Below are 27285 nucleotides of genomic sequence, written 5' to 3' on the forward strand. Positions count from 1 at the left end.
CCCTTCCTGTCTTTTTGGTCACATTGTCCAATATGGCTGCGTCCATGGTGAGGAGCTGTCGCTATGTATCGCGGCATGCAGCCTGTATTTTGCCGAGGGGATCGGGTCTTTGCCGCACATCCCGGTGTTCATTTTACTCTTCTTCAGTTGCACATAACGGACTTCTCTTCTCGCTACATAAACGTGGTATTCTGAAGGACTCTTTCCCAGAAAACGCGTCCCAGGACCAGCTCCTTCGGTTGCTCCAGTCCGGCGCCCAGACCCTATACTGCGGCTTTGACCCCACGGCCGACAGCCTCCATGTGGGCAACTTGCTCGCTATCATCGGCCTGCTGCACTTCCGTAGCGCCGGGCACCATGTCCTCGCTGTGCTCGGAGGGGCGACGGCACAAATTGGGGACCCGAGCGGGAAGACAAGCGAGAGGGAGCGCCTGTCCGCGGACACCGTGCGGGCAAACACTCGCAGTATCCGGGAGAGTATCCAGAGGATTTTCACTAACCACGAACTGCTGTTTCACGATAGATCCAGCAAGCTGGGCACCGTGACTGTGCTGAACAATCTGAGCTGGTACAAGGACAGGGACGTGGTGGGGTTTCTGTCGGAGACCGGCAGGCACTTCCGGATGGGCACCATGCTCAGCCGCCACAGCGTCCAGTCCAGGCTGAAGAGTGTAGACGGCATGAGTCTGACAGAGTTCACCTACCAGGTGTTTCAAGCTTATGACTTCTACCATCTCAACCAAGTTTATGGCTGCAGGATTCAGCTCGGAGGCACCGACCAGCTGGGCAACCTGATGTCTGGCCATGACTACATTCACAGGTAAGTATCCGTTGCATTTTGGAAGCGAGGGGTTGTTGCTGTTGTTTTGATCATCTGTTTTGTACGAAGAGAACTTTTCTGTTGTTCTTCTTCTTTTTAAGTTAGAGTCCCCTCACATTAGGTTGATAGAAGTTAGCATAAGCCAGAGATGTTTGGGAAAAAAACCCTGAAAGTGACTCATATTATTCTTTTTAGTATATCATAATATATCGAATGCAACCGCAAGGGGACACAAGCCAGTGTCTTCTTGTGACAGTCCCAAGTCTGGATAAATGCAGAGGGTTGTGTCAGGAAGGGCATCCAAGGTAAGACACATGTGAATCGTGACTTCCGTGCGGGATCGGTCGGGGCCCGGGTTTACAACGACCGCCACTGTGCTGTTGACCTACAGGGCACCGGTGGAAATTGGGCTACTATTGGTCAAAGAAGGAGAGGAGGAAGGTGTGTTCATAGGCAGAGAGAAAAGAGGAAAGCTAAGAGTTTAGGACTGACAGTAAGGACTTTGAATGTTGGGACTATGACAGGGAAGACTAGAGAGTTTGTTGACATGATGAAGAGAAGGAAGGTGGATATACTGTGTGTCCAGGAGACCAGGTGGAAAGGTAGCAAGGCTAGAAGCTTGGGAGCAGGGTTCAAATTGTTTTACCATGGGTCGGATAGAAAGAGAAATGGAATAGGAGTTATCCTGAAAGAGGAGTTTGTGAGGAATGTTCTAGAGGTGAATAGAGTATCAGACAGGTTGATGAGTCTGAAGCTGGAAATTGGACATGTCACCTACATGTCAACAGACCTATAGGTGAAGGGAAAAGAGGTAATGATAATGTGATTTGGTCAGATGATGGTAGACTTTCCAAAGAGGATGGAAATGGCTGTAGTGAACACTTTCTTCCAGACCAGGCAGGAACATAGGGTGACATATAAGAGCGGAGGTAGAATTACTCAGGTGGACGACATCTTTTGTTGACATTGTAATCTGAAAGAGATCAGTGACTTGAAAGTATTGGTAGGGAGAGTGTAGCAAGACAACACAGCATGGTGGTGTGTAAAATGACTCTGTCCTCTTCATCTTCCTCACCACCAAAGGGAGAGCAGTGGATGAAGTGGTGGAAGTTGAAAAAGAAAAAGAATAAATTCTAAGAAGAAGTGGGACACTGAGAGGACTGAAGAGAGTAGACAGGAGTACAGGGAGATGCAGCATAAGGTGAAGGTAGAGGGGGCAAAGGCCAAACAAAGAGCATATGAGGACTTGTATGCTAGGTTGGACACTAAACAGGGAGAAGTGGATTTGTACAGGTTGGCCAGACAAAGAGATAGAGATGGGAAGGATGCGCAGCAGGTTAGTGTGATTAAAGATAAGGATGGAAATGTATTGACAGGTGCCAGGAGTGTGATGGGAAAATGGAAGGAGAACGTTGAAGAGTGGATGAATGAGGAAAATGAAAGGGAACGAAGAGTAGAAGAGGTGACTGGTGTGGAGCAGGAAGCAGCAAAGATTAGTAAGAGTGAAGTGAGGAGGATGTTGATGAGGATGAAGAGTGGAAAGTTACCTGTGGAGGTATGGAAGTGTCTAAGAGAGGTGGCAGTAGAGTTTCTGACTAGTTTGTTTGACAAGATCTTGGAGAGTGAGAGGATGCTGAGGACTGGAGGAGAAGTGTACTGGTTCCTTTTTTAGAAAGGGGATGTGCAGAACTGTGGCAACTACAGAGGAATAAAGCTGTTTATGTTTAATACATTGATTTTTGTTCTACAGATGAAACCCTTCATAGATGTAAATACCTTATTAGGTTTTTATTTTAACAAGCCAACCTTGTGTAACATGTGATATGATGCAGTAATTTATAAATACGTAATATTGTTACGATGATGCACTCAGCACCTGAAATCCTCATCCCTCTCCAGAGTAAGCGGTGAGGAAGTGTACGGACTGACCATTCCCCTGGTCACCAGCTCTATTGGGGACAAACTGGGAAAGACGGCGGGCAATGCAGTGTGGCTCAACAGAGACAGGACGTCTCCCTTTGAACTCTACCAGTTCTTCCTCAGGCAGCCTGATGCCAGTGTTGAAGGGTACGTGACCATAAAAGCGTTTACGAGTTATTGTTTCTAACACTTCGCAATCTTAGAGGATCTCATAAATGGGCTGCCTGGTTGAGCTACGGTTTAACACGCAGGCATCGTGTGCATTGTAATCGGAGACTATAATAAGTGTGCGGCCTTTTCCGCAGGTACCTGAAACTGTTCACCTTCCTGCCTCTGATGGAGGTGCAGAGACTGATGGAACAGCAGAGAGAGGATCCAGGAAAACGCCTTGCACATAAACGACTGGCTGCAGAGGTGACCAAACTTGTGCATGGAAAGGAGGGCCTTGAGAGTGCCAAGAGGTCAGGACACGCTCTGTGTGTGTTTAACGCTATTACATGCATTGATAGGATTAAACATTTCTTGCAGTTTTATACATATTTTTGTATTTTGGGGTCAGCTAATTGTAGGAAGATGTCAATTTCTTATCTCCACTGGGATCAATGCTGCTCATGGCTTCTGACCTACTTGCGAAAGGTCAACTTGCCTATTCACAGAAGAAAAATCCCTTTTAATATCATCTCTGCAGATGTTCCAATGCACTGTACCACAGCAGTGTGCAGGCCTTGGAGGAAATGAGTGACGAGGAGCTTCAGGAGCTCTTCAGGGAGGCCCCATTCCATGAGTTGCTGCTTGAGCCAGGTACCACAGTTATAGACGCCTGTCGCAGGATCAGCGCCATACCGGAGGGACCCAGGGGGTAGGCATTGCAATTCTGCTCTCCACAAACCTGTTCCATAATATATTTGTTTTAGTGTACAGTAAACTATTGATTTAAAAGCTACAGTAAAACTATTAATCTGTAAATGAAAGTTAAAGGATCAGTCACATCGCTTCACTGTGGTGACCCCTGAAAAGGAACAGCCCAAAGGAAAAGAAAAAGACTTTAGAAACAAAGTACTTCTAAAGAAATCTGTAGACAACTCATGTTATAGTTTATTCCATGTTAAAACTCACCATTTCTGGTCACACAAATGAGATTCAGTTCATCTATTTAGTATTTGGGTGGCAGAGTAAAACAGCTAATATCATAAACCTCCTATGATTTAACTGTTTATTAATTAGTGTATCTTCTCGAGGTTTAGAAAAAAACATAGCACTACTACACCTGTTTTAAAAGTTTTTAGTGATTTGGTCTATTTAATTGATTCAAGCATTACACGTTGACTTTTAACTTTTGAAACTGTAGATCACAAAGTGCCGGAAAGTTTTAACAAAGGGTTATCACATCAAGCTGTGGTTTGGTTTGTAATTTGCCTGTCTGGAAGAGCAACGTGTCCAAGCCAACGTGAAGGAATATTTTCCTACAATTCAAATTGGGTTCCTTGAGCGTCTGTGTCAGGCCCTTTTTATTGTTTTACATTTTTACAGTAAATCATTTTTGTCACCATGAGCAAGATGCAAGTGTTCATCTTTGCGCTGATGACCCATGAATTTATTGTGCTGCCTCTAAGCTTCAGGTAGCCATTCGCCAGTTTGAGAACTAAGATTGGAACTGAGTTTGGAAAAAGAGCATTTGCATCTCTGTTTAAACAACAGGTACTAAAACCTCAGTCGTTAGTTTCTGCAGTCTAAAAAGGATCCAATTTACAATTAAGTCAAAAAGAAAAGCATGAAGTCCAAGTTTAGTATTTATTTAGACAAACTTTGCAAAGATGGATGACACCTTTAATAACTTTGCATGTACATGATGTGTTCTGTAGCTGTGCAGAGTAAATTTCTTGAACATTTTTTGGCAGGTTTTGTAGATTAAACTTTGTACTAACCAACAGTGTAACTCCATGCAGGTATCAGATGGTTTCAGACGGAGCGGTGTGGATCAACCACAGACGGACAGACAAACCAGAGGAGGTCTTGATCCCCAACCTCCACATTCTTTCTAACGGACTTACCTTACTCAGAGTGGGCAAAAGGAACTTCTATATCATCAAGTGGCTCAGTCTTTGAGGCAGCCACCTCTGTTGAAGGACCACTTTATTGTTATGGGCTTGACCGAGAAGGTAGGCGTCCTCGCATGAGGGAGATGCTAAAGGTTCATATTTTGGACTGTACTGGATCTTTGGCATAGCCTAAACCCTTAATCCTCTCTGTCATATAAATATGTACAGGTGTGTAATTTATCAAAAGCTAAACTATTAAAAAGGAATTGCTATAAAATTTGCTTCTGTGACTGCAGACATCTTGCAAAGCGAACACTAAGGGGCAGCATTGTCCCAGAAATAAAATTGGCATTGCAGGCGGCCCACAGCTGCAAACTGGTGTGACCCCATAGATAAATAATTGCTCACAGTAAAATTATAAATAGCATAATTTCTTTTTAAAAAGATTTTGCTTCCGTGTTAAGCAAATCATATTCCTTTCAGTTTGATGTGAACAGAGGCCCTACCTGTGTTATCATGGCAGTATTTTGTCTCTGTGGTGGAAAGTGTAAACTATCAAAGAAGGAAGCAACGAGGTATGCGTTAAATTCAAAAACTGAATAATTTGATGTCAAGATTTGTTTTAGATTCCATAAATTTTAATTTTTAACTAGTGGAATATTTTTTTTCAAGATCGGCATTAGATTTTCCCTTCAGGTACAAAGTTTTAACTGTGGTGTAAACTATTTCTAATTTTCAGCATGCAGTTGCTTTTTCTTTTGGATATTTTTTTATTATCATTATTATTTTTCTTTTTTTGTGGTCTGAAAAGGTGAATATGTACATAGTACATCTATTATTGTCTTTATTTCCTCTGGGCCTGTTTAGATGAGGACAGGGTCATGTGTGTGATGACCTTCACTGAGCCCATTTAGCTTTAAATGTCTGATGAAAATACAATGTTGCCATTCAGTCAATTAGTAGAGGTATTTTATTCTAGTTAGGGTTTTTTGGGGGGGAGGGGGGTTGACACTGGGGGTACACTAACTCCAGCAGGGAGCACACACCTTAAAGCTTCAACCTATGTATTTAAACAAGCGTTCTGTTTAGGGTGGAATGTTTAGAAGCAATTCATTTTTTACGTTTTATTTATTTTTTCCCAAATAATTTTTGGAGAACGTTTAGAATATGTATGATTCTTGAAAATGCATTTGACTCGGGGTATTGGCAACATGGTTGGAAGATGGGGGAAAAAAATGATAGTGGAGTTAATATGACAAGGCATTTTTTTAAATGTCCTAAGCTATTCCTTTTGGTTTCTTTCATCATGGTACAATTTTTTTATTATTTTATTTTATTTGTGTCACATAAGCCAACAGAGTAATATTTGAATTTGTCAGAACTTTTCACAACTAGTTTTCTAAAGTGCTACTGAATTCATAAAAATAAATTATGAGTACATCTATTTTAATTGAGGGAAGAGAAAAAAAAACCAAAGTGAAACTTTTGAGACTGTTTTGAGACTATGCTGTTCGTTACAAATCATGTTTTCGTTCAAAGCAGTCGGAGGAAAAAGATGAAAGCAGACGTGATGTTGCAGCTTGTCGCAAGTAAGTGGTCCACCTTAAGAGAAGTGGGCGGGCTTACGCGCGATTCGACCAATGAGCGGCCTCGTTCGCATTTAAATGTCTCTGCGTGTCAATCACCCCCCCCCCCTCCCTCTCCCCCCTCCTCCCCAGTCAAGCTCCCCTCTCAATCCCAAGTACATCTCTCAATCGCCATATTGGGTACTGAGAAGGTTTGTAGTTTGCGTCGCTGCGGGACGAATTTGACAGAGCGGCTTCAGTTCCCGTGCTGCGCTGTGTTTTGATGATCCGCGGAGGCGACGTTCGGCTTCAACGCACCGCGGCCGTTACCGTCTCCAGCTCGACGTCTGCATGGCATAAGTCGCTTGGCTGCTTGTTTTGGATCTTGCTCAGCGACGAGTAAATCTGCCCGTTGTTTTGAACGGTGTGTGTGTTGTTGTTGTTATTTTTTTTATTTTATTTTTTTAGTTCCTGGTAAAGACTGGACGCTCCCGGCTGTTTGAATTGTTTTTGCCTTTCGTTGGGGGGAAAATGTCAGATGTCCGACTTTCAAACGGGAGCCCGACGTTGGAGCGGACGGACCCACGAGTGTCGGATCACCCGAAACCGTCAGCCTGCAGAAGCCTCTTCGGCTCGGTGGATCACGAAGCGTTACGGAGGGATTTAAAGGGACATTTGCGGGAGATGGAAGAGGCTGCCTCCGCCAAGTGGGGCTTCGACTTCGCCAATCACACGCCGCTGGCCAACGGCAGGCTCGACTGGGAATTAGTGGATTGCAGAGGTGTCCCGGATTTCTACAGCAGGCAGTCTGGGAAAAAAAAGGGCGTCTGCTCCACCGGGAATAACAATGTGGATCTAAATGGGAATCATAACTGTGTTGTGGTGGCTCCGAGCGAGGACACCGGCAGGTCTGACGGGCAGATGGAGTGCACGGAGCAGTGCACCGGGCTGAGGAAAAGACCTGCATGTCACGGTGGTAGGTTTTCTTTAACTACACAATTTGAACCCGCCTGCAGGAGCCAGGGGTGTAGGTTTTAAAGTGCATATCGACCACAGTGATGGGGTTTTTCATGAAAACGCTGTAAAATATTTTTATTTAGTTTTAAAATTGCAACATAATGAGAACCTGCATTTGAAGGAGGGGGAGGGGGGGGGGGGGGGGGCTCACGACACCGTTTCTTCTGCTCTGATTTTCCTCACTGACGGTGAAAACTTTGCCTTTGCAGACCCCTCGGCCCAAAATAAGAGATCACACACCAGCTCAGATGAGGTTAGCTGTCCTAGTCTGAGCCACTCTGCAGAACACACACCCAGAAAGACCAGTCCCAAGAGACAAACGTGAGGAACACAAATGGTAAGAAACTATATGTAATTCATTTATTTATTGATTATTTTATTTAGAATTTGTGCTGTACTTTGACTTGGCTTCTGCTGGTGGAACCACAGCTGGTTGTTTACTAGTATTTGGAGGTGGAAAAGAGGCAGACTAAGTTTCCCTCTTGCAGCTGTTCTCCGCCACCATAGGCAAATTTATATTTTACAATTTTATATATATTTATTTATTTATTTATTTATTTGAGTGAATTCAATGTGATTAGAAAGCGTTCATAATTAAGAGCACTTGCAATTCAAGTGAAATAGTAGTTGTAATTTTGATGTGAACAAGTGTGCAGCTATGACAACCCAGAAACTCTAGTTTTTAGTGTATGTGCACTCAGGTGTTGTCACTTGGCTCCATTCATCTTGTGCTACTAGTAATAGTGGGAGTGAATGCGGTTGCTGCAGCTTGTACAGTTCGCCTGAGCGTTTTCGCACTCTGCGGCTGCACTTTTACACTCTTTACTACAGCCTCTGGCCGCCTGGGTGCCCGACTTTCAGACTCTAGAACTGTAAACAAGAAGTGCTGAACAACAGTGTAGTAGTAACACGTCAGCAGCCACTGCCTTCAGCCCGGAGCAGAGTTGGGACGGGAAGGGGTTGGTCTGTGTGTGTGTGTGTGTGTGTGTGTGTGCGCGTACGTACGTGCGCTCTCTGCACATACGGCACACACTGATGTTAACACACTCACACACACCTTATTCGAGGCTGCGTGCAGAAAAAGCTCTGCAGCTCTGAAATCGAGTGGAGGGGAATAGGCATGAAATCTGCATGATGTGAAGTATCAAAGCTGCAGTGGGAGATAAAAGCTTTGGTCTGGGAATGGTCAAATATTTATGTCACACATTCAAAAGATAGATTCAGAGCAAACGATGAGTTTGTAGTTCTCTGAAAATTATCATTTTTGTTTCATGCCTGCTAGTTGCTATTTTTGCCCTGTGGTATCCACATGTATGAATGATAGAAGTCAATGCAGTTAAAGATGTTGCAAGTGTTGATCCACTTAGTCAGATTATATTTCAAGTCCTGTTTTATGTATACTGTCTCATTTTGAAGTTGCTCTTTGATCTTTAACCATTGCAATTCTTCTGTCCATCCTCAGTTCTTTTGGAAGTTTTCTCTCAGTGGTTGTTGCATGATGCTCACTGTCAAAAATGAGTGTTAACCTCTCGTTTCTTTCTTTTTCCTTTTCGTCTGATTTTCTCCTGCAGAGCCGAAAATATATTTCCCGTTTTACGTGGGGAAAACTCAGTGTTGGCTGAATTTTTTTTTTCTTTCTTTTTTTTTTTTTTTTTTTGGAAGAGGAACTACACAGCATCAGAAACATATCAACTCTCCTGAAGACGGGGGAGGACGCTGTTGAAGCACTGACTAGAAACACTAAAGTTGTGGCACTCAATTAAAATTACTGCCTCTAAAAGCAGTCAATGTAGCAGTGTGCAATTAGGTTTGATTCCTTTTTTGCTCCTTTTGTTTTTTTTTTGTTTTTTTTTTTACTACCTGTGTGTAAATATATATATTATATTTCTCAGTATGTAGCACATAAGAAAACATTATGATTTGAAAACAAATCCTATATGTAAAAAGGTGTGAATTTTGATTTGACTTGAAGAATTGCAGTGTAGTTTGATTCATGTTTCCAAAATGCTGTTTTGTTTTTTGTCAAAGTTCGTGAAAGGCAGTTTGACTTTTCCACAACCCTGAATTGCTACATTCAAAACACAATCACGGCTCCTTACAGTTTCTTAACAGTGTATCTTCACTCCGTCACCTTCCTAACTCAGCAGTGAAGAACGGTACAAATGTAGCTCACCTGTTAGTTTTTCTTCCTCTGGTCATTTCAGTGTCCCCATGTACATGCTCGTCTATAAGATCTATTATCCCAAGAAATTAGCACAAAAAAAAATTGCCTCATATTTATTTAGCATAAGTTGAATTCTGGAATATGATTATTTTTATTTTTATTTTTATTTTTTTTAAGGTCTCCTGCACACCTCAGCCACATTGTTATGTGCGTTTGATTTCCTCTGGTGTTGTGAGGTACTCAGATATTGAAGGACAAAGACCTTACAAACTACACAGGTTGTGTTGTAAACTAATCCTCTTCTTGACTGTATTCCTATTGTTACATCATCCTTTAATGCTCTTCAGAGAGAAGGGGTTTTCTGAAAAGGGTCCTACAAGACCAAACCCATGGTTGCTTCAGTATGGTTGCCAGCACTGCCTGTGCTTTTTAGTTGACTTCACATTGTGTTACATTGTGATAACCTAGACTTAAATTTCCATTTATGTTTGTCCTTTTTTCACCAATGTTGTTAGCCTGCTGAGGATGCTTCCTTTTATTTGCCTTAATTGTGGATTATGTTCAGAGACTAGTGTACACCTAGATGGAGGTCTCAAATACAGTCACCATGCCTGTGTATTTGTGTAAATCTTTGCCATGTACATTTGTAAAAACACTGAGAAAATATACTAACTTATTTATGTCAAGCTTTTTTTTTATTTAGAATAAAAATGGGTTTTGATTATGGTTATCCAAAGTGGCATTTACATTATTATAATTGTCTCATTTTGTAAAACCATATTTTTGTTAGCTTTTTTTTTTTTTCTTATCAATAAGGTTGCAAACTGAGCCTGATAAAATATTTGATGTGCATTTTGTATGTGTGGTTATAAAATGTGTTGCAATCAATTAAAAGAGAAAATGAAATCTGTCTGGCCTGTGGTTGCTTTGTACACGTTGTGTGAGTTCACCTTTAAAACAACACAAACACACACCAATCCAAGCTAAACGCAAAACATTCACACACAAAAAAATACTTCATCAACTTGTAGTATTGTCCAAAACACAGTCTTGGAAGTGCAGAGTGTTTACATCAACAGTGCGAGTGAAGCATCCTGCTACAATGTGGTGACACTCAACTGTATTTTTTGTTTCAACAGTTTTTGAGTGGGCTGATGATTGACACTTTGGTTATCCAATGAAAAGGAGAGTGGGTAAAGCAGACCACTTGTTGCAGCCAGTGACATATGATGTGGATGTTTGTCACAGAAAGAAAGTTGTAGGCACTGTGAGCTCAGAATATGATCCTCAACTGCAAAGTAAAATTTTTAAACTGAATTATAGTTTTTTATTTTTATTTTAAATTGGCCCCACTTTCCCAATTTGCTTCAGTGACATCTGTATTTCAAGGTGTGTGTGTGTGTGTAAATGAGTGTAAGTAGGTGAGTGGTTTTACACTTATGCATCAGGTGTATTTTCTATTGTATTTTATTTTAGAAATTTTGCTACTGATGGAGTTATTTTTTTTAATAGGTTACTATTAAAGGACAAAAGATTAGTTTGAATCTAATGGAAAAAAAAATGTTTTTTTTTACTTTATATGTAAATCTATATTTGGGAATTCTACATTTGAAATATGTTGCTATATTTGTTCAATTATATTTAAAACACTTTTGAATAGCTTGGTTTTCTTTTTATTTGTAATGACAATGGCCTTTTAGTTAAAATTACAATTCTGAAAAATTAGTAGCATTCGTTTTTTTTTTTTTTCACATAATTTATATTTGCAGTCATTGTGAGCATCTTCACATTACAGCAAATCCTGTAAATTCACACTCTCTGGCTTGTGGTAATTTTAGTACACGAGACTCTTGACTTTTGTCACAGCACATCTTGTGCTGTAAAACCCAAATGAAAGCTTTCACTACACATCATCTCCCTGCATCCTTCTTGCGCCACTAACACAGGAAGACATCTGCAGCAGCTAGGTGGGTGGGGGCTGTGTGTGTGTGTGTTGTCTTTGAAAGGGGAGGGGGATGTGGGTAGGAGTGTGGGTCCGATCCTAAAGTGTGCAGGTGGGTAACCTCAGTTGAGCCATCCACCCCCACTCTGAGCCCAGCCTATTGTCCCAGTATGTGAGCCTTTGTGTGGAGGGCCATTGTGAGGGGCCGGGGCTGGCCACTGTTGTGTCTGGGGCTTCTCTGCACAGACAAAGGGCCCGTCTACAAGCCTCCACCCTTTCCAAACAGCAGAGTGACTGACTGATTGACTGACTGCTTGACTAGGTAACTTGCTGGCTGGCTGGCTGACTGACTGACCGAATGGCTGACAGGGTGTCTGTTTGTTTGGTTGACTGATTGATTGGATGGAGGCAGAAGCAGAGGAAGTGTAGTTTCAGCCAACCTGTGATATTATACAAGCAACGGTGTCAGCTACTTTGAATTTAAAGCTTTCAGAACTCTGCAAATATATATTTTTTTATCTTAAAATTTACTTGCAACTTCGAATGTATCATTTTTTCATGGAATTATGAAAATGACTAATACCTTATTTGAATTTGAAATCAAATAAATAAACGAAAACCTTAAGAATTTGTGAGAAAATAAAAACTACACTGAGGTATGTTGTAGATGCAGTGAAAAAAATTAGGTGGCACTAGACAGTACAGGGAAATTTTTCACACTGTAATTTATATACTGTACCAAAAATTCTAATAATCAGAAAATATAATTTTAAGGAAAGAGTAATAATTTCAGCCATAAATGCTGATGTGGATGTGTGGATGTGTGTGTGTGTGTGTGTGTGTGTGTGTGTGTGTGTGTGTGTGTGTGTGTGTGTGTGTGTGTGTGTGTGTGTGTGTGTGTGAGTGCATGGTTGCACACGGCAAACCACAACATTTTTATAAAAAGTGCTAAGCACGTGTTAAGTTTCATGTTGAGCACACGCACAACATTGTGAGCAGTGTCAAAAGTGTTTTATTTCTTCAGGCAGTGGGAGGTATAATTCTACCACAATGGATGTTATCATAATATACAATGACTGCAAAATGTCTTATTCTTCACAAAAGTCTGACAAAACTCAATGAATTATTTATAATGAAAAAATCATAATTTAGAAATTAAAGGTTTGAGCAGCCGTCTAATTAACCCCTTTTGATAATATTTTCACAGTTGCATTTTACTTTCAAATAAAACTCCTCAACAGATTATATCTTATCACACATGTCATTGCTCTGGTGCCTCATTGGCACCGGGAGCAATTGCTGAACAACTCCTTCCAATGTTGTAATGGCTTCACAATCTAAAGTAGCACATGTGTCCTCAAACTAAACTGTTTACTTGCATGCACCACAAACATGACACAGTTGTTCGAGAGGTCACTGACAAGAGCACAATATGTGGTCATGATGCAACTCAATTGAAAAAAAAAAACACACACACAAAAAAAAACACACCTTTTCTGTTACGGCCGGAATTTCCCAGAAAACATTCATGTAACACTCCCAACACTCCATCGGAGCCACCCAAACAAAACCACAGTGAACTCGAGGAAATTCCAGTAAGTCAGTCAGAGACGTGAAAGGCATCATAGGCCTGCTCTTCTTTGCGACATCTAGCATGTGCCAAGAATTCACACTTCCTTGCTATATCAACAGAAACAGGTTATCTTTTCCTGTTAACCAACCCAGCACTTAATATGAAGCCACAAGTTCCTCCCTATGTTTCCTGCCCAGGCCACAACCCACGTCATCAAGCGAATCCCCTGGCACCTATGCTCTCCGAACGAGGGGAAAGCAAGTGCCCACAAACAAACAGCCAACATCCCTCTTTCTTTGTCTCTCTGCCTGCGTTTCTTTCTTTCTCCAGTGGGCCTCGAACAGGAAGTGAGCAGGCCAAAATGCAGCTGAATTACTGTATTCCTTTTTTTTTCCCCCCACATTTCTCTGAGCATTTGTTTTAGCGTGTCTGGAATAGCACAGGAGGGTGGGGTTTGAGTGGCTTTTTTGGACAGCTCAATTTGATACACTGACCGAGGCAAGTTGTATCAAAACAGGAAAGCTATTTCATTGAAATTGCAGAAATAGAAATTGCTTTGGTTCCTCAAATGCTTGCAGTGTGTGATGTACGGAGCGTGTGAGAAGTGTGTAAAAGCCTGAGGATGAGTGGCAGGCGAGGTGGGGTGGGGTTGCTGGGGGTTAGGGATATACTGCAGAGCCTCGGATGACAGATGTGCAGATGTGCATCTGTGATGCGTTTTTGCAGGGAAGAAAAGGTGGTGGTGGTGGGGGGGGGATGCTCATTAAAGCAGCACACCTGCAGTCTATCAAAGAGCCTTTATCTTTTATCAAGACAAATCTGCTCAAGCACGCAGCACAAGATGTAAAAACAAGCAGGCTGTGCTGCACGCTCACACGACTCATGCTCTCTTTACCTCTCTCTCTCCCGACCAGTGGATGGTACCTGGCCCAGTAATCCTGTGAGGAATGCTCCAGGATACGTTTAGGGGCAGAGGTAGAGATTTCAGCTCGAACATCTGTGTAGAACACATGCACATATTTTCATGTGTTTGTTTTTACTCTCATGAAGAATTGAGAATTTTATTTCAATCAATTAGCATTTATTTAGAATGTTTAGTTAGAAAAATATGTTATCTAATACGTTTCGATAACTTGGGGCGATGGCTTCTAATTACTTACTTTACCGTTTAAAACAGGGCAAAGCAGGAAATGTGAAGGCTGTGAACAGTAAATTCATGAATTCATAAAAAGAAAATCTTTCTCAGAAATTTGAACTTTCAGAGTCAGGCTGCCTTTAAAAAAAAGAGAGACGGTAATGAGTAGAAGTGACTGAATAGTGTGTGTGGTTAAATGAGGCAATTCACTGTGGTGCAGATGGTGCTTTAGTGAAAGTCAAATGTTAAGTTCTGCATGTCCTGCTGTACTCTAAAATTATTTGTAACAGCTATTTGTGCGATAGCTTTATCGTACTACACAGTAAGTGTGTGTACACTACCACTTAGAGCTTTTCCACACAGATGATCACACAATGGGTGTGTTGGGATGTAACATGAATTTGACATAATGCTAAATATTTCCATGTGATGCAACTCTCTGTATGTGGCAATAATTCCAGTGAAACAGTCAGTTCAAATACATCTTACAACACTAACTCCAGTATATATTAAATTACACCTCATCAGCCTGCCCTAATGTCTGAAGCAATGACAAGGGAATACTTCTGCTTCAAATGACACGGAATGGAAAATTGTCTTCAGCAATTTTTTTGGATCGGGACCAGAAATGCGTCGGCTTTCCACTTTTCATGAGCTATAAAGTGGCCCACGATTCACATGAATATCCCCAAACCTCTTTCTTACTTACTTTTTGGCCTCTGTTTTTGCCCTGCTTCTGCTGCCCTCATCAGGAGGATGGTGGGGCCTCTGGCTGCACGGTCCCCGGTTCTGGTGTTGAAAAGAGTCCTGCCATCAGAATGAGTGAACATGTTCTCCAACATGGGGCCTGATGAGAAAAGCAGACTCTTCACCATATGAAACCTACCTCTGCTTTTGGACAGCCGTGGATGTGGTCCATTGGCTTCCCAGTATTCAATTTGCACTCACTGCAGATTACAGTGTTGCTGTTTTGGGGATTTTTGAGCTGCTGTGCCGTGCAGATTTAAGTGAGAGAGAAGGCAGGTATAAAATTTAGAGATATTTAATTCTCTTTATACATAAGGGACCCACAGCTGACCTGATTCTGTCAACTACAAAAAAAAAAAATGCTATCAAAACCTGACTAGATTAACTTCTGTTGATTGGGATTTTGATAGCGGTTAATGGGCGAATATAAATCTGTGTCTACTGTATCTCATCATCCCTGACACTTCATTCTTCACATGTCACTTCCAAGAAGTATTGCTGTGTGTAATCAGAAGTGCGTAATATTGAAACCATATTGCACAGAGCTACAGAAAACTTTTTCAAGTCATTCTTCAAGGCATTGTGTCCATGTTCTTTTTTCACTTCCCTTTTCTCATTAAAAATACTCAGAAGAATCTAAACATAATATCAGTCTGACTTGCAAAACTTAGTACAGTATATCACTTGTGTGCTGTTTTACGATAACAGCCCCCCCCCCCCCTTTTCTCTCTTACAGTAGATGCGTGGTGCAGCTGTCCACCATGCCTAACATTCTGCCTCGGCTGGCCAAAGCCCAGCACACCACTGAAGTCCTTCCAGTTCCTAGTCAGGAATTTTCACCCCGTCTGGGGAAAAAGTCCCCAATAATATGACCTACATAGGCAGCCCCCGGCCAGCCTTTCTTTGCCCCTTCTAACGCACCTCGTACCCTCCTCCCCCCAAAAGTGTGCCTGGACGTCTGCTCCGATCTGCAGCAGCCGTAACAACACATTAGCAGCAGTCACACTTGGCAACAGTGGGGTTTTTATGGGTGGCTGGACCCAGGATGTGAAACTGAGCAGCTCAGACGGATCTTTGGATCTGAACGGTGTGCGCTGTTGTTCTTGGCTGTGGAGCTTTCCTCTGGTCACAGGGAGGGGCGGGGCATGTTGAGCCACAAACATATGGCAGAGGGAAAACTCGTAAGGCCAAAGGTCACAAGGGGTCAGTCTTACTCCTGGCCTCTGGCTGATTTATTATCCCATGGAGTGATGTCGCTCGGCTCGGACAAAACACAGACCGGATCAAAGGGCGTACTGTATCTGCTGCTGATAAAAATTGCAAAGAAAATCAGTTTTTTGGATTGTGGATAAGCGGAAGCAGGGGGCCCTGCAAACAGAGACCAAGGTTTTGGTTTTTTTTTTGTCCTTTCGGCTTATCCCGTGAGTTCAGGGTCGCCACAGCGGATCATTGTCCGCATGTTGATTTGGCAAAGTTTTTACGCCGGATGCCCTTCCTGACGCAACCCTCCCCAATTTCTACCGGGCTTGGACTGGCACTGCACAGCTGGGGAGGGGAATGGGCTGTTAGGGGTTCAGTGGCTTGCCCAGAGACACTTCGACATATAGCCGGGACAGGGGATCGAACCACTGACCCTGTGGTCCGTGGACGACTGCCTTACTAACTGAGCTACAAAACCTACAAAACCAGAGACCAAGGTCCTGTGAGGCAATTGTAGACAAAGCAATTTACCACTGCTGCATTTCCCGCGACGAAACTATGGAAACCATGTCAATAATTTTTGACTTTCAAGAAAAACATTCATTCATTTCATTGCAAAACAAGAAGCAGCATCTTATGTCTCTTGTTGCTCAACCTAAACCTTGGTCAACACCCTTTGGTATAAAACCACACCACACAATGAAATTTATATAAAATTATTTTTTTCATCAGCCAATGTTTCTGTAGCACAATTCTAATCTTGAAAAGTCCATTCCAGTTCCTTTATGAACTGGGATTTTTGGCACTTTTATATTACGTTACGTTACATATCACAAGTGTGTATTGAGTGTTTTATGACAACTTTGAATCAGTTTGATCCACTCAGAATAAACTGGAACAGTGTAGTTTATGCTCAAATACCAAATATGGGAATGTCAACTATTCTATGGTAAAGCGAGACATTGTAGGGCAAAGAGCAGCAACAACTGTCCCTCAGCCAACTGCTGTCCTCGGCTATTTAGGGACATCTCCTGACAGAGTGGCTGGCATCAGCTGCTGCGGACATTGTTTGTCCCATTCTTGGTGGATACAGTACAAACACACACTTGCACACACACACCTGTTGACTCATATCTGCTTTCATATAACACTGCTGGGCCTCCACATGCTTGGGCCTCTTTAGACAGGTGGCCTCCAAGCTCCCCACGGTGGACAGGCAAGGCTGCACAGCCTGACAAGTACCACCAGCCACAGCTCAGCATATTCTGCCATTTCTTTCTTTACCTGTGACTTTTTCTTTGTGTGTGACCAGTCCATCACTGCTCTGTCTCCTGGGTGATCCAGCCCAATGCCTCAGCCCAAGGCCTCCACCAGCCCCACACAGCTTTCTCAACCTGTAGACAGTGCAGATCTGTACAATACATCTTCAATTCGTAACTTCATATTTCAAATAGTTTCAGGGGGCAGCTGTAGCTCAGTTGGTAAGGCAGTCGTCCACAGACCACAGGGTCAGTGGCTCAATCCCTGGTGCCGGCTACATGTCGAAGTGTCTCTGGGCAAGACACTGAACTCCCAGCAGCCGCGCCAAGCCCGGTAGAAATTGGGGATGGTTGCGTCAGGAAGGGCATCCGGTGTAAAAACTGTGCCAAATCAACATGCGGACAATGATCCCCTGTGGCGACCCTGAACTCACGGGATAAGCCGAAAGAACAAAAAAACAAACAAACAAAAAAAATTCAAATAGTTTCATTACAGAATGACATATCCACCCCTTATTTGGTGTCATTTCATTTCTTTTATGACAGCAATTACTTTATGAAAATGTCAACGAGAATCTATTTTTATAATTAATGCTTATTTATTTTAAAAGCTTTAATTATATTTATCACCCAATTGTGGTAGTTTAAAAAATGATTAAAGGCACACTCGCGTATTGGACCAAGGGACACTGAGGCCCTATTAATACTGTAATCATTTAAAGTGTCACACTCACATACAATTTTAATGAGATTTAAGCCACTTTCAATTATAGTTAGCTACAAATAAACTTGTCTTGGCCAGATTACAAATCTAATTGCAATCCATCTTGGACTAATCTTAACATCAGATTCCAGTATAACATGGACATTTGCTTCTGTAATGCAGTCACATGTGATACGTTCCTGTGGGTTCAACACTGCTGATGTCCCCTTTTACATGTCACGCAGATATATGATCCATTGTTCATTGAATGAAGCAGCTTTTAGTTTGCTTTTATTAATAACTAGACTAAAATGACTGCATGCAATGTGATAGGGATGCCACACAATTTCCAGGTTTGAACCAAAACAACAATGAATCCAACCAAATCCGGGTCATGAGTCTGCAGTCCACAAATTCAGACTAGAGTTACCGCATTGCAGTTATATGTCTCCATGAACTACTGAAGTTTACATGACGACAGACTCATATTCAAATCAGTTCATCCACGTTCATCCTTGTGTCCTGATTGGTGCTTGTGCCAAATCTGAAGAAATTACATCAAACGGCCCCTGTGATATCATGTTCCTAAGAATGGGAGAGATGTGAGGTCACAGTGACCTTGGCCTTTGACCTCTCACCATGAAAGCCTTACCTCTGGCCTCCAAAATTTATTCAGTGTATCTTTGTCTGCAAGTGGACATTTGTGACAAATTTGAAGAATTTTCCTCAAACCATTACTGAGACTTTCTTTACAGGTCTTTCTTTACATCATTTTTACAGGTATGGGAGGGACAAAAGAGACTGACGAGAAGACACGGTAACCCTGCCAGCCTAACAATAGCTGTCCTCATGTGAGTAGTGGGACTAGTGCCTCATGAAAGGAGGGGGATGTAATTTACTCCTCAGAGCAAAGAGAACTTTCTCCTCCGAATTGCTTTGATTCTGATGCATTTGTATTAAAAGACACCTAAGATTTTAAGGTTTGTTTTGTCTTTTTTTTGTGTGTAAAAACATACAAATGCAACCTTGTCAGTGTCTTTGGTGCGATTTGTGATTTCCATGTTGTCCCAGCGGATTTTCAGCAGCATAATCAAGTTCTGTCCTAGTGTGAGCTTGGCTGAGGTGGCAGGATCAAAGACGACATGGGTGATCTGTAAAGTTCAGAGTCTAGTGTTTCATGACCTTGCATGAGGTCCTTCGCTGCACAGGCGTTGGGGTTGCTGGATTTCACTGTTCAGCATCTTGTGACAGTATGTCCCTTATATTCTTCTTTTAACGGCTCCCTCAGATCCTCTTTTAGGTTGTTCTCCTGTGTACTTCTGAGATCAAACTGTCTTTTGAAGTGGGAGTCTCTCTCTTCTCTCTGTCTCGTCTCGAGATGAAAGAGGAGCGCGGCGCGACACCGAGCGGCCTCGGCAGACGGAGGTAGAAATGGGGTCTCTCTCTTCTTTTTCTTCTTCGCTCTCTTCCTCTCCTGCCAAAATCCCCCAGCAATGATAAAAACCAGAAGAGGACAGAAGGCAGCAGAGCACTGCGGCCCTCTGGCCTACGCAGTCACTCTGGCTAATTGAAAATGGCTTTGCTCTCCTGTTTGCTCTCCTACCCAGCTCCCCCTCTCCTTCTACTCTCCTCCACTTGTCCACCCATCCCCTGGGACAACTCTCCCTCCTGCCTCACCTCTCTCTTCGCCTCCATCTCTTTCTCGCTGCACTAAGTAGTAGTAGTAGTGTGCTGATCTTGGGACATCCCTAGTACTTTTTGGCCTTTCAAGGCAAATATAATTGAGTGGTAATATGAGACATATTCTCTTTTTCCCCCCGCATACCTCGCTCAATGGGCTATGGAATTTTGAAGTTCTAAGTAGACGTGGTGAACGCGTTATTTTTTCTTTCTCTTCCCCCTTTGAGTGGTGATTGCAGAATTTAGTGGGATGGGGAGTTGAGGAGATTTTATTTGGATGGAAACCTTGGCCCATGGCTTACCTTGACCCAACTCAGCTCTAGATTTGAACAAACGGCTCCAAAAACCTATAAGACAGGTTTTCATCCTCCAATGAAAGCAAATTATGAAATAGATGAGCCGGTAATCAAATTCCTCCCAAGCCAAGAGAGCAAGCCAGAGTGTAATGAAATGGAATTTTATTATTTACAGGAGAGCCACAGTGCAGAGGGTGTGTGTGAACCTTTTACAATCATCCATCTGTACAACAGGAGCCTCGCTCTCTGCGTTTCTCATCACTCCAACAAGCAGACATGTTCCAGGTTGATCGTTCCACATGATAAATACAGTACAATAAGGCCATGTTTCTATTTACAACTCTTATAAAACTGTACAAGAGAACTGACGGGCGGATATGTATCAAGGTCTAACACAAAATTAAGAGTGCCGTTAAAATGCAACCACTTTATTTAACAAATGATAAATAATAGCTCATTTCGAACCACTGCAAAAATATGAAAATATATGCTAGTGCAGAGAGAGAGCCTCTTCTCTTTTCCTTTCCCTTGTTCACTCCTCTTTTGTGTGTGCATCCGTCTTTTTAGGAATGTGCATGCTATAATTATGGGCGGCCTTTCATACAGTAGCTACATAGTTGAGTTATTTTCTATTTTCTACTTCCTACACGCTTCAGCGTCCTGTCAGATAAATACAATGAGTACGAGAACAAAGGGGAAGCATTGTCTTCTCATTTCAAACGAGTGTTCTCAGCGATAGCCTGATATTTCCCAACCTTTCGCACCGAATTTGTGCGCCCGCTGCTCAAAGCTGACTGTTTGGATTTCTGCGCATTTTCCAGGGTTTCTTTTCATTAGTCGGTCACACTGAGTAATCTCCCCTTACCAGGAATTCAGCACCTAATTAACTCAGGGGAGAAAAAATAATCACAGCTTTAATGGGCCAAATTTATTTCAAATTGCACGTAGCAGTGCGAGCCCCCTGACGAGGGTGAGAGAGGATATTGAGCAGGGTTATGGTGGTGGAGCGAGTAGTGGTGCTGCTACAAGAATTTGATATCAATATACATGTGAAATCCCACAGTGAAAACCTTGAGCAAACCGAGAAGCCGAGCCACAACTTTGGACCGGATTTCAGTAACACAACACCCGACCCTATCACAACAGTTTGGCTATTTTTATTAGCACTAATGTAGCTGTAAATCAGCACCATGTTAGCCTCCCAACCCACCCCAGACGCATTTGTTTAGCTCCATTTCTTTTACTCCAGCCTTCCGGTCCTTAGCGCACTGCAAAGCCAACAGATAATCTGCCTTTCCCTCCTCGTGTTATTCGATCACTACTAACAAACACCCACCACAGCCCGAGTACAGTTAGGCTAGATGGATATGTGGCTATGGAAATAACCCTGTTGTGTACTGGGTGTGGATGGTGCCAAGATAATCAGAAGGAGTTGAGGTATGCCTCTGCCACGGCTGGATTCTCAAGTTTTTCTCTGTGTCTTTGGGGATCCGGAGGGCTTTTGATTGCATTACAGCTTCATTACTGGGTTAGTTAGCTTAGGAATAACATTTGAAGCAGAGGAATGCAGCTCAGTGACAGGCCACACATAAATTAACATCATCCGAGAAGTGCGAATATGACTCTAATGTAGTGAAATAAAGTCATGCAGCGTGTCACTGCTTGAATGCTGCAAGGGAAGACCGAAGGCTCACAATACGAGTGCAAAAAAGAAAGCTACATGTGTACAACAAAGACCACAACAGGGCACGACAATCATCAGAAGGAAGAGGTCAGTGAGCTTCCTTCCACGCCACGAGTCCCACTCTCTGTGGCTCCTGTGCCGCTATTCCCCAGAGCAATGTCAAGTGGACAATAAAAGTTGTTCTCTTCTCAGGGGTCAAAAGCCAATAAAAAACATTTTGGATTGCAAAAGGAGAAGATCCCGGGGGCTTTGGAAGACACACTCAAAACTGTGCCCCGTGTTTGCTGCTGGACATTCAAATGAACTCCTGCATCTTTAATTGTCCTTTGGTAATTTTATATACCAAGTGCGACAATCTCTGACATCAAGGCCCCTCATCAATGCTGGCACCCATGCGTTTCTGAATGGTCACCCTGCGGATTGAGGGCTTGGACGTCAGCTCCAACTTGGGTGGGAACTGCTCCATCAGAATCCGCAGGATTGAGTCCATTTTCTTGTCCATCTGATGCACCTGGATTTAACACAGCCACAAAAACACAAACAGGTTAGGTCAGCTGAACGCCTAAGGCTTAAAACCGCTAAGCATAAGTACAGTGTAGGCTACGCACGATGAAACAAATAAAGATTGTCAGTGTGTTTGTGCTTTTGTTTCGTATCCATCCTTCTCTTTAATGTAGTTGCTGTCCCAATTACAGAGAAGCCTGTGGATTGAACTAATGACATGTTAGTCTGCCAGTCGCCGTCTACCTGCTAAAGCCAATCATTACAAAAGCTGTTGAGCTATATGATCCTTCAGTGGGCGGACTCGCTCTCTCGCTCTCTCTTACACGCACACACACACACACACAGACACACACACACACACACACAGGCCACTCTTGTTTACATGCTTTCACAACTGTAAACACAGGTGTGTCACCCAACAGAGACGTCTCTGACAGCGTGCACCCAGCCAGAAAGCCAGACAGCCTGACCACGGTGTGAATACAGATGAATAGCTCCACCCGATCAAAGTAAACAGACAACAGGCTGCTTGGTGGGGACAGGACAACATTGCATATGCACACACCCAGACACACTCATTTACAGCACGTACCCACAACCACACAAAAGATGGCGCAGAACCTGACTGCACACAGCTTTGTAACTTCAAAGGGATTTTCTACATCTTCACAGCCTTGGCCTTGATTTTACCTCTGTACTTATCTAGTTATCCCCCCAGCAGTACACTTGCGGCGCACACACACACACACACCAATATCTTCTGATGGCTCCAATGATTTCAAGAACCCAGGGAAAATGATAAAGATGGAGCTTCGTAAATCAAAGCCTAAAGAGCGAAGCACATCAAAGAGCCATAGGGTCTCACGCACCAAGCAGAACAGACAGATTCAGACTCCCGTCTCTTTGAGACACTGATGGAGACCAACTCCGGCCTAAGTGCAGTATTTTTGGCAGAGTACAGTTAGATAGTTAACATCAATGGCATTTTCATAGGCTTCAGGGTATCGCCCCTCTTTGTCCCCATCATTTAGTGCGTGTGCCTGATGCCCTGGACATTTTTATGGCAGAGTAGGACATTTAGCAGCTATTATTGTTGTTGAAATATGAGCAATAATAGGAAGCATAAATCTAAAATATCAGTGTGTGGCAGAAAAGAATGAAATCACAGAACAGTACGCCAACGGCCATAATTTATAGACAACTAAGCAATGTCAAAATGTCTGACAAACAATGAAGCCCAGACAAATAAATTAGTTTTGCTTTTTATTTTTTTTGCCAGGGAACATCTCTGTGTACTGTTTTTTTTTTATATATATATATATATATATATGAGTCAGGCTTTTCTACAAAATGTATGTTTCAGATGTTTTGTACATTTAAACGAACACTAAACGTTAGATTGTGAGCATTGTCATATGTGGGTATGCTGGAGTGGAAAGACTTCACAATGATTGAAAACTTAATTCATATCTATACAATATGTTATGTAATATGATCGGGCAAAAACTACTTAATCTAAGCTTTTTTGTTGAGGTTTGGTAACACTTTATTACCCACAGTGCTTTCCTCTGAGACTGTACCATGACCTAAATAGCTGTGCTAAGTACACGAAGCACGCGCTGAGCCCAGATGAAGCTTAGAGATTAATAGGCTATCATAAACATGTTGGGCAGTAATCTATAGACTTATCAACATTCTCGTTGGGGCTTAAAATGGATCAGGAATTTTTCCTGCTGTGTGTCTGAAAGGAGACGCACAGAGAAACAAGAAAAAGTAAGTAAGTAGACAGGCGTGTTGCAAACACACAAGACTTATTTGACACCGCTGACTGCGTGTGTGTGTGTGTGTGTGCTTTCAGGGCATGGATAAGAGGTAGGGAGGCAAGAGTGACAGGGGGAGATTGAGCAAGGGTGTGTTTATGAATTTGTGGATGTGAGCATGTGTGTTGTAAGAGTCATTTGTGTCTCTGTGTGGATGAGGGTGAACGAGATGGTTTGATTACACACGGAAAAAAGCCCAAAGCAGGTGTAAACTCATCAGAGACTCATGATGACTCAACTCATGGGTAATTTCAGAGGTGGCAGTTTGTACCGTGCAGTGTTAATGCAAATGTGTTACATGAGCCATCCAGTGACTGCAGGCCAGACGACTCATGACCACTGTTCCTCTTTGCCAGTACGACATCTTTCCGTGTACACAGGACATATTCTGAAGCTTTTCAGGGATCTACCATCTAGCACAATGTATCGCCGCAATGCGAAATCGAAAATGGCAATTATCTTTTAGAGTTCGCCGAAAAACGCCTGACGTTCGTAGTCGCCTGCATGAGGCACTGTATCAGAAAGGGTTTTTGTTATTTTGTCCATCTTTTGGTTTAGCATGTAAATACTGGGGTTGGGTGTCACCACTGCTGTGTCATTAAAACTCAAGCGATCCAGTGACAGGTGACGCTCCAGCTGTCCCCGACCCGCCCTCTACAACACACACAACACATGGGACAGTCACAAACAGGCCAGACACTTCAGCAGCAGGGGCTTCCCTGAACTCCCTTTGACTGCATCCCAAACAACTCAGAGACAAAGATGTGTCCAATTAGTGGGGACGTTCACATAGAGTCACTTTAGGGAAGTTCAGTCACTCCTGTCAATTGAAGTAGTACATAGTACTTTTAAATACAAAGCCGGTGAGAGATGCCCTTTTTACACATTATTCTCTTTAACATTTCTTTTGCTGAGAAAGCTGAATAGAAAGTGAACTAACCCCAACCCGACATGCAGACCTTTGACCTTTGAAACGTGTAAAGACGCATTAAACATTTCCGTTCAAAGCGACCGATGATTTTAGCCAATATTGAATAATCAATAAATGTTTTAAATTAAACAATTTACTGTTGAGTCTTTAAACTGCCTGAATGACACAACATGTCCCTCAGAATTCTTTTAAGCAGCATGTGTCACCTTGTTTGAGCTTTCACCTGAACTACATGTACTTCCAGTCACTGCAGTGACTCCTGGAGACATGTAGTCAGGGGACAACAGTGGGGACGACACAGAGCTCAGACAGGAACACCCTCCCGGAAACCACCTTCCTGCCCTTCCCTGTCTGCTACCTGGTACACTACAACAACAATAATGAAAAGGACCTGGTGAGGGGAATTAACCAATCACAGCTTTTACTTTACACCAAATGAATCACGTTATGACCTTGTGTAGTGAAACTCTATTCACTGGAACAGAAATGACATTTGCACTGGGGATACATTATATGTGAGAACTGAAACCAAATCACATTATGAATTTAAGATGAAATGACACAGATCCAATCAATTTTATTATGCCTGCAGGGTGCTATTTCCCCTCAGACGCTAAAGCTGCAGCAGACAGGCCAAGAAAGGCAGCTGGTGATAAACAAGGGTTACACCTAGAGATTTCCCACAGGTTTGCTTTATAAATACTAGAGAAGACTAAATGTCATGCAAGTGTTGTTTTAAGACACACATAAAATGATGCACAAAAAAGCAGCATAGCAAGCAACTGAGCAAGTGTAAGCAACACACATCTGTAGTAATGTAAGAGACAGAGAATATCCTGTACACTGGCCACCCAGTGTCATATAGCTTGAACTAACTTGTATTTTTACTTAAGAAGTTCTAAAGAATGAGATCAGTGTTCAAGAGGAAAAACTTTGCAGTGAGGAGACGAGGAGACTGATTTGGTACGAATGTCATGTTGAACAGCGATCGTTCATTCAGTCCTCACAGACTGGGCCTGTGGCCTGATAGAGCGATTCACACTGCCATCTGTTGGGGAGACAGAAAGCCTTGAGACAAGCCGTGGTGCTGCTATCGTTGTATTCTCTGATCCGTGCCAAACTCTACCATCACATGATTACTGATAAATGGAGACGTGACATGCAAGAGGGATACGAGATACTGGATGAGGCAGAGTGGAGCAGTGCGTGGTAGACTTGATAGGTAATGAATAGGAATTAGGTGTTGGGTAGTAGTGTTGCTCGTTCATTGGGGGAAAAAAACAAAAAAAAAAGACCCGTTTATACACTGCAGTCCTGGCAGGAAGACACAAATAGATATAACTCTTACAGACTTTGACAGTCATTTTGCGGAGGTGAATGAGGAATGAAAAGAAGTGAAAATAGCAGCAGAGCAGAGTGGGGGAGACAGAGGTGCAGGGCTGCCAGAAGGAAAGACTACCAGCTCCAGGAATGTCTTGGCTTCTGTGTGCAACAAGGCAGCGCTATTGAACAAAACAAGATTCCTGTCATTGAAATGCTCTCAATCGCATGAGACAATGGAGACGGAGCTGGAAAAGAAGGAGGGAAACCGACAAGAGGGAAAGTACTGCGCAGGTCACCGTCCTCACATGCTGTTATGAATGTGTAATGTGTTTTCCCACCGCCGTGACCTCAGAGGTGCTGCCGCCCCAACCTGTGGAACGCCAGACGATTTTACAGCATCATTCCTTCGTACCTTTGTTGTGGCTGTGCCTACTCAGAAATCATTAGCATGGCGCACATATAATGTTCATTCCAACTGAAAGGGAAATGTTTGATGTCCCACTGGGGTCCAACAAAATTACAAAGCAAGATATTAAAATGCTGTCACAGATAACATAGCTACTGTCCTTAACTGCCACGTTACAGCACGGTTGTCGTTTTTATCTCCATGTTTATCTTCAGCCAGAACAAAGGAATCGTTTGACGAAATGAAGACCGATGCAAAAACAGTAAAAAGTTTCCTTTTATTAAGGCAAAATTCTCTAACATCGGCTTACGGGAAAAAATGCACAGATGTTTTGGCTTAACTTTAACCCAACAATGAACTGACAAGAGACAAGAGCCCACATGTTACCATGCAGCATGAGAGAAGGTGATACGATTGTTGCACCAGGTGGCCTGGTACCTGTTTTTGTCTTTTGTTTTTTTTCTGAAAACAACAACTCGATGGGGAAAAGCTACTGGAAGTACAACATAAAGGATAAACATAAAGTAATTCAAAACCAAAAGAAACCTTCTACTGGA

At 42.6% G+C, this 27285-nt stretch overlaps 3 protein-coding genes across 3 annotated transcripts in view; 2 read left to right on the forward strand and 1 right to left on the reverse strand.

Annotated features, from left to right (window-relative positions):
- Positions 1-32: 32 nt before the first annotated feature.
- On the forward strand, positions 33-5730 carry yars2 (tyrosyl-tRNA synthetase 2, mitochondrial). The gene is made up of 5 exons (XM_067500459.1): positions 33-820; positions 2720-2887; positions 3046-3201; positions 3429-3599; positions 4687-5730. The coding sequence occupies exons 1-5, from the start codon at positions 33-35 to the stop codon at positions 4844-4846; spliced, it is 1443 nt and encodes a 480-aa protein (XP_067356560.1). The 3' UTR covers positions 4847-5730.
- Positions 5731-6538: 808 nt separating this feature from the next.
- cdkn1bb (cyclin dependent kinase inhibitor 1Bb) lies at positions 6539-10435 on the forward strand. The gene is made up of 3 exons (XM_067500462.1): positions 6539-7320; positions 7571-7698; positions 8933-10435. Exons 1-2 carry the CDS (start codon positions 6876-6878, stop codon positions 7684-7686), a joined length of 561 nt encoding a protein of 186 aa, XP_067356563.1. The 5' UTR covers positions 6539-6875; the 3' UTR covers positions 7687-7698; positions 8933-10435.
- A 9786-nt stretch (positions 10436-20221) lies between these two features.
- The window catches only part of kcnq1.2 (potassium voltage-gated channel, KQT-like subfamily, member 1.2), a 141409-nt gene continuing 134345 nt past the window's right edge, over positions 20222-27285 (reverse strand). Inside the window, exon 18 of the mRNA XM_067502789.1 lies at positions 20222-22255. Within this exon, the coding sequence (XP_067358890.1) occupies positions 22109-22255 (147 nt within the window). The 3' untranslated portion in view covers positions 20222-22108. The remainder of the gene's footprint in view (positions 22256-27285) is intronic.

Source organism: Channa argus, chromosome 4 (genome assembly GCF_033026475.1).
Source record: "Channa argus isolate prfri chromosome 4, Channa argus male v1.0, whole genome shotgun sequence".
Taxonomy (NCBI): Eukaryota; Metazoa; Chordata; class Actinopteri; order Anabantiformes; family Channidae; genus Channa; species Channa argus.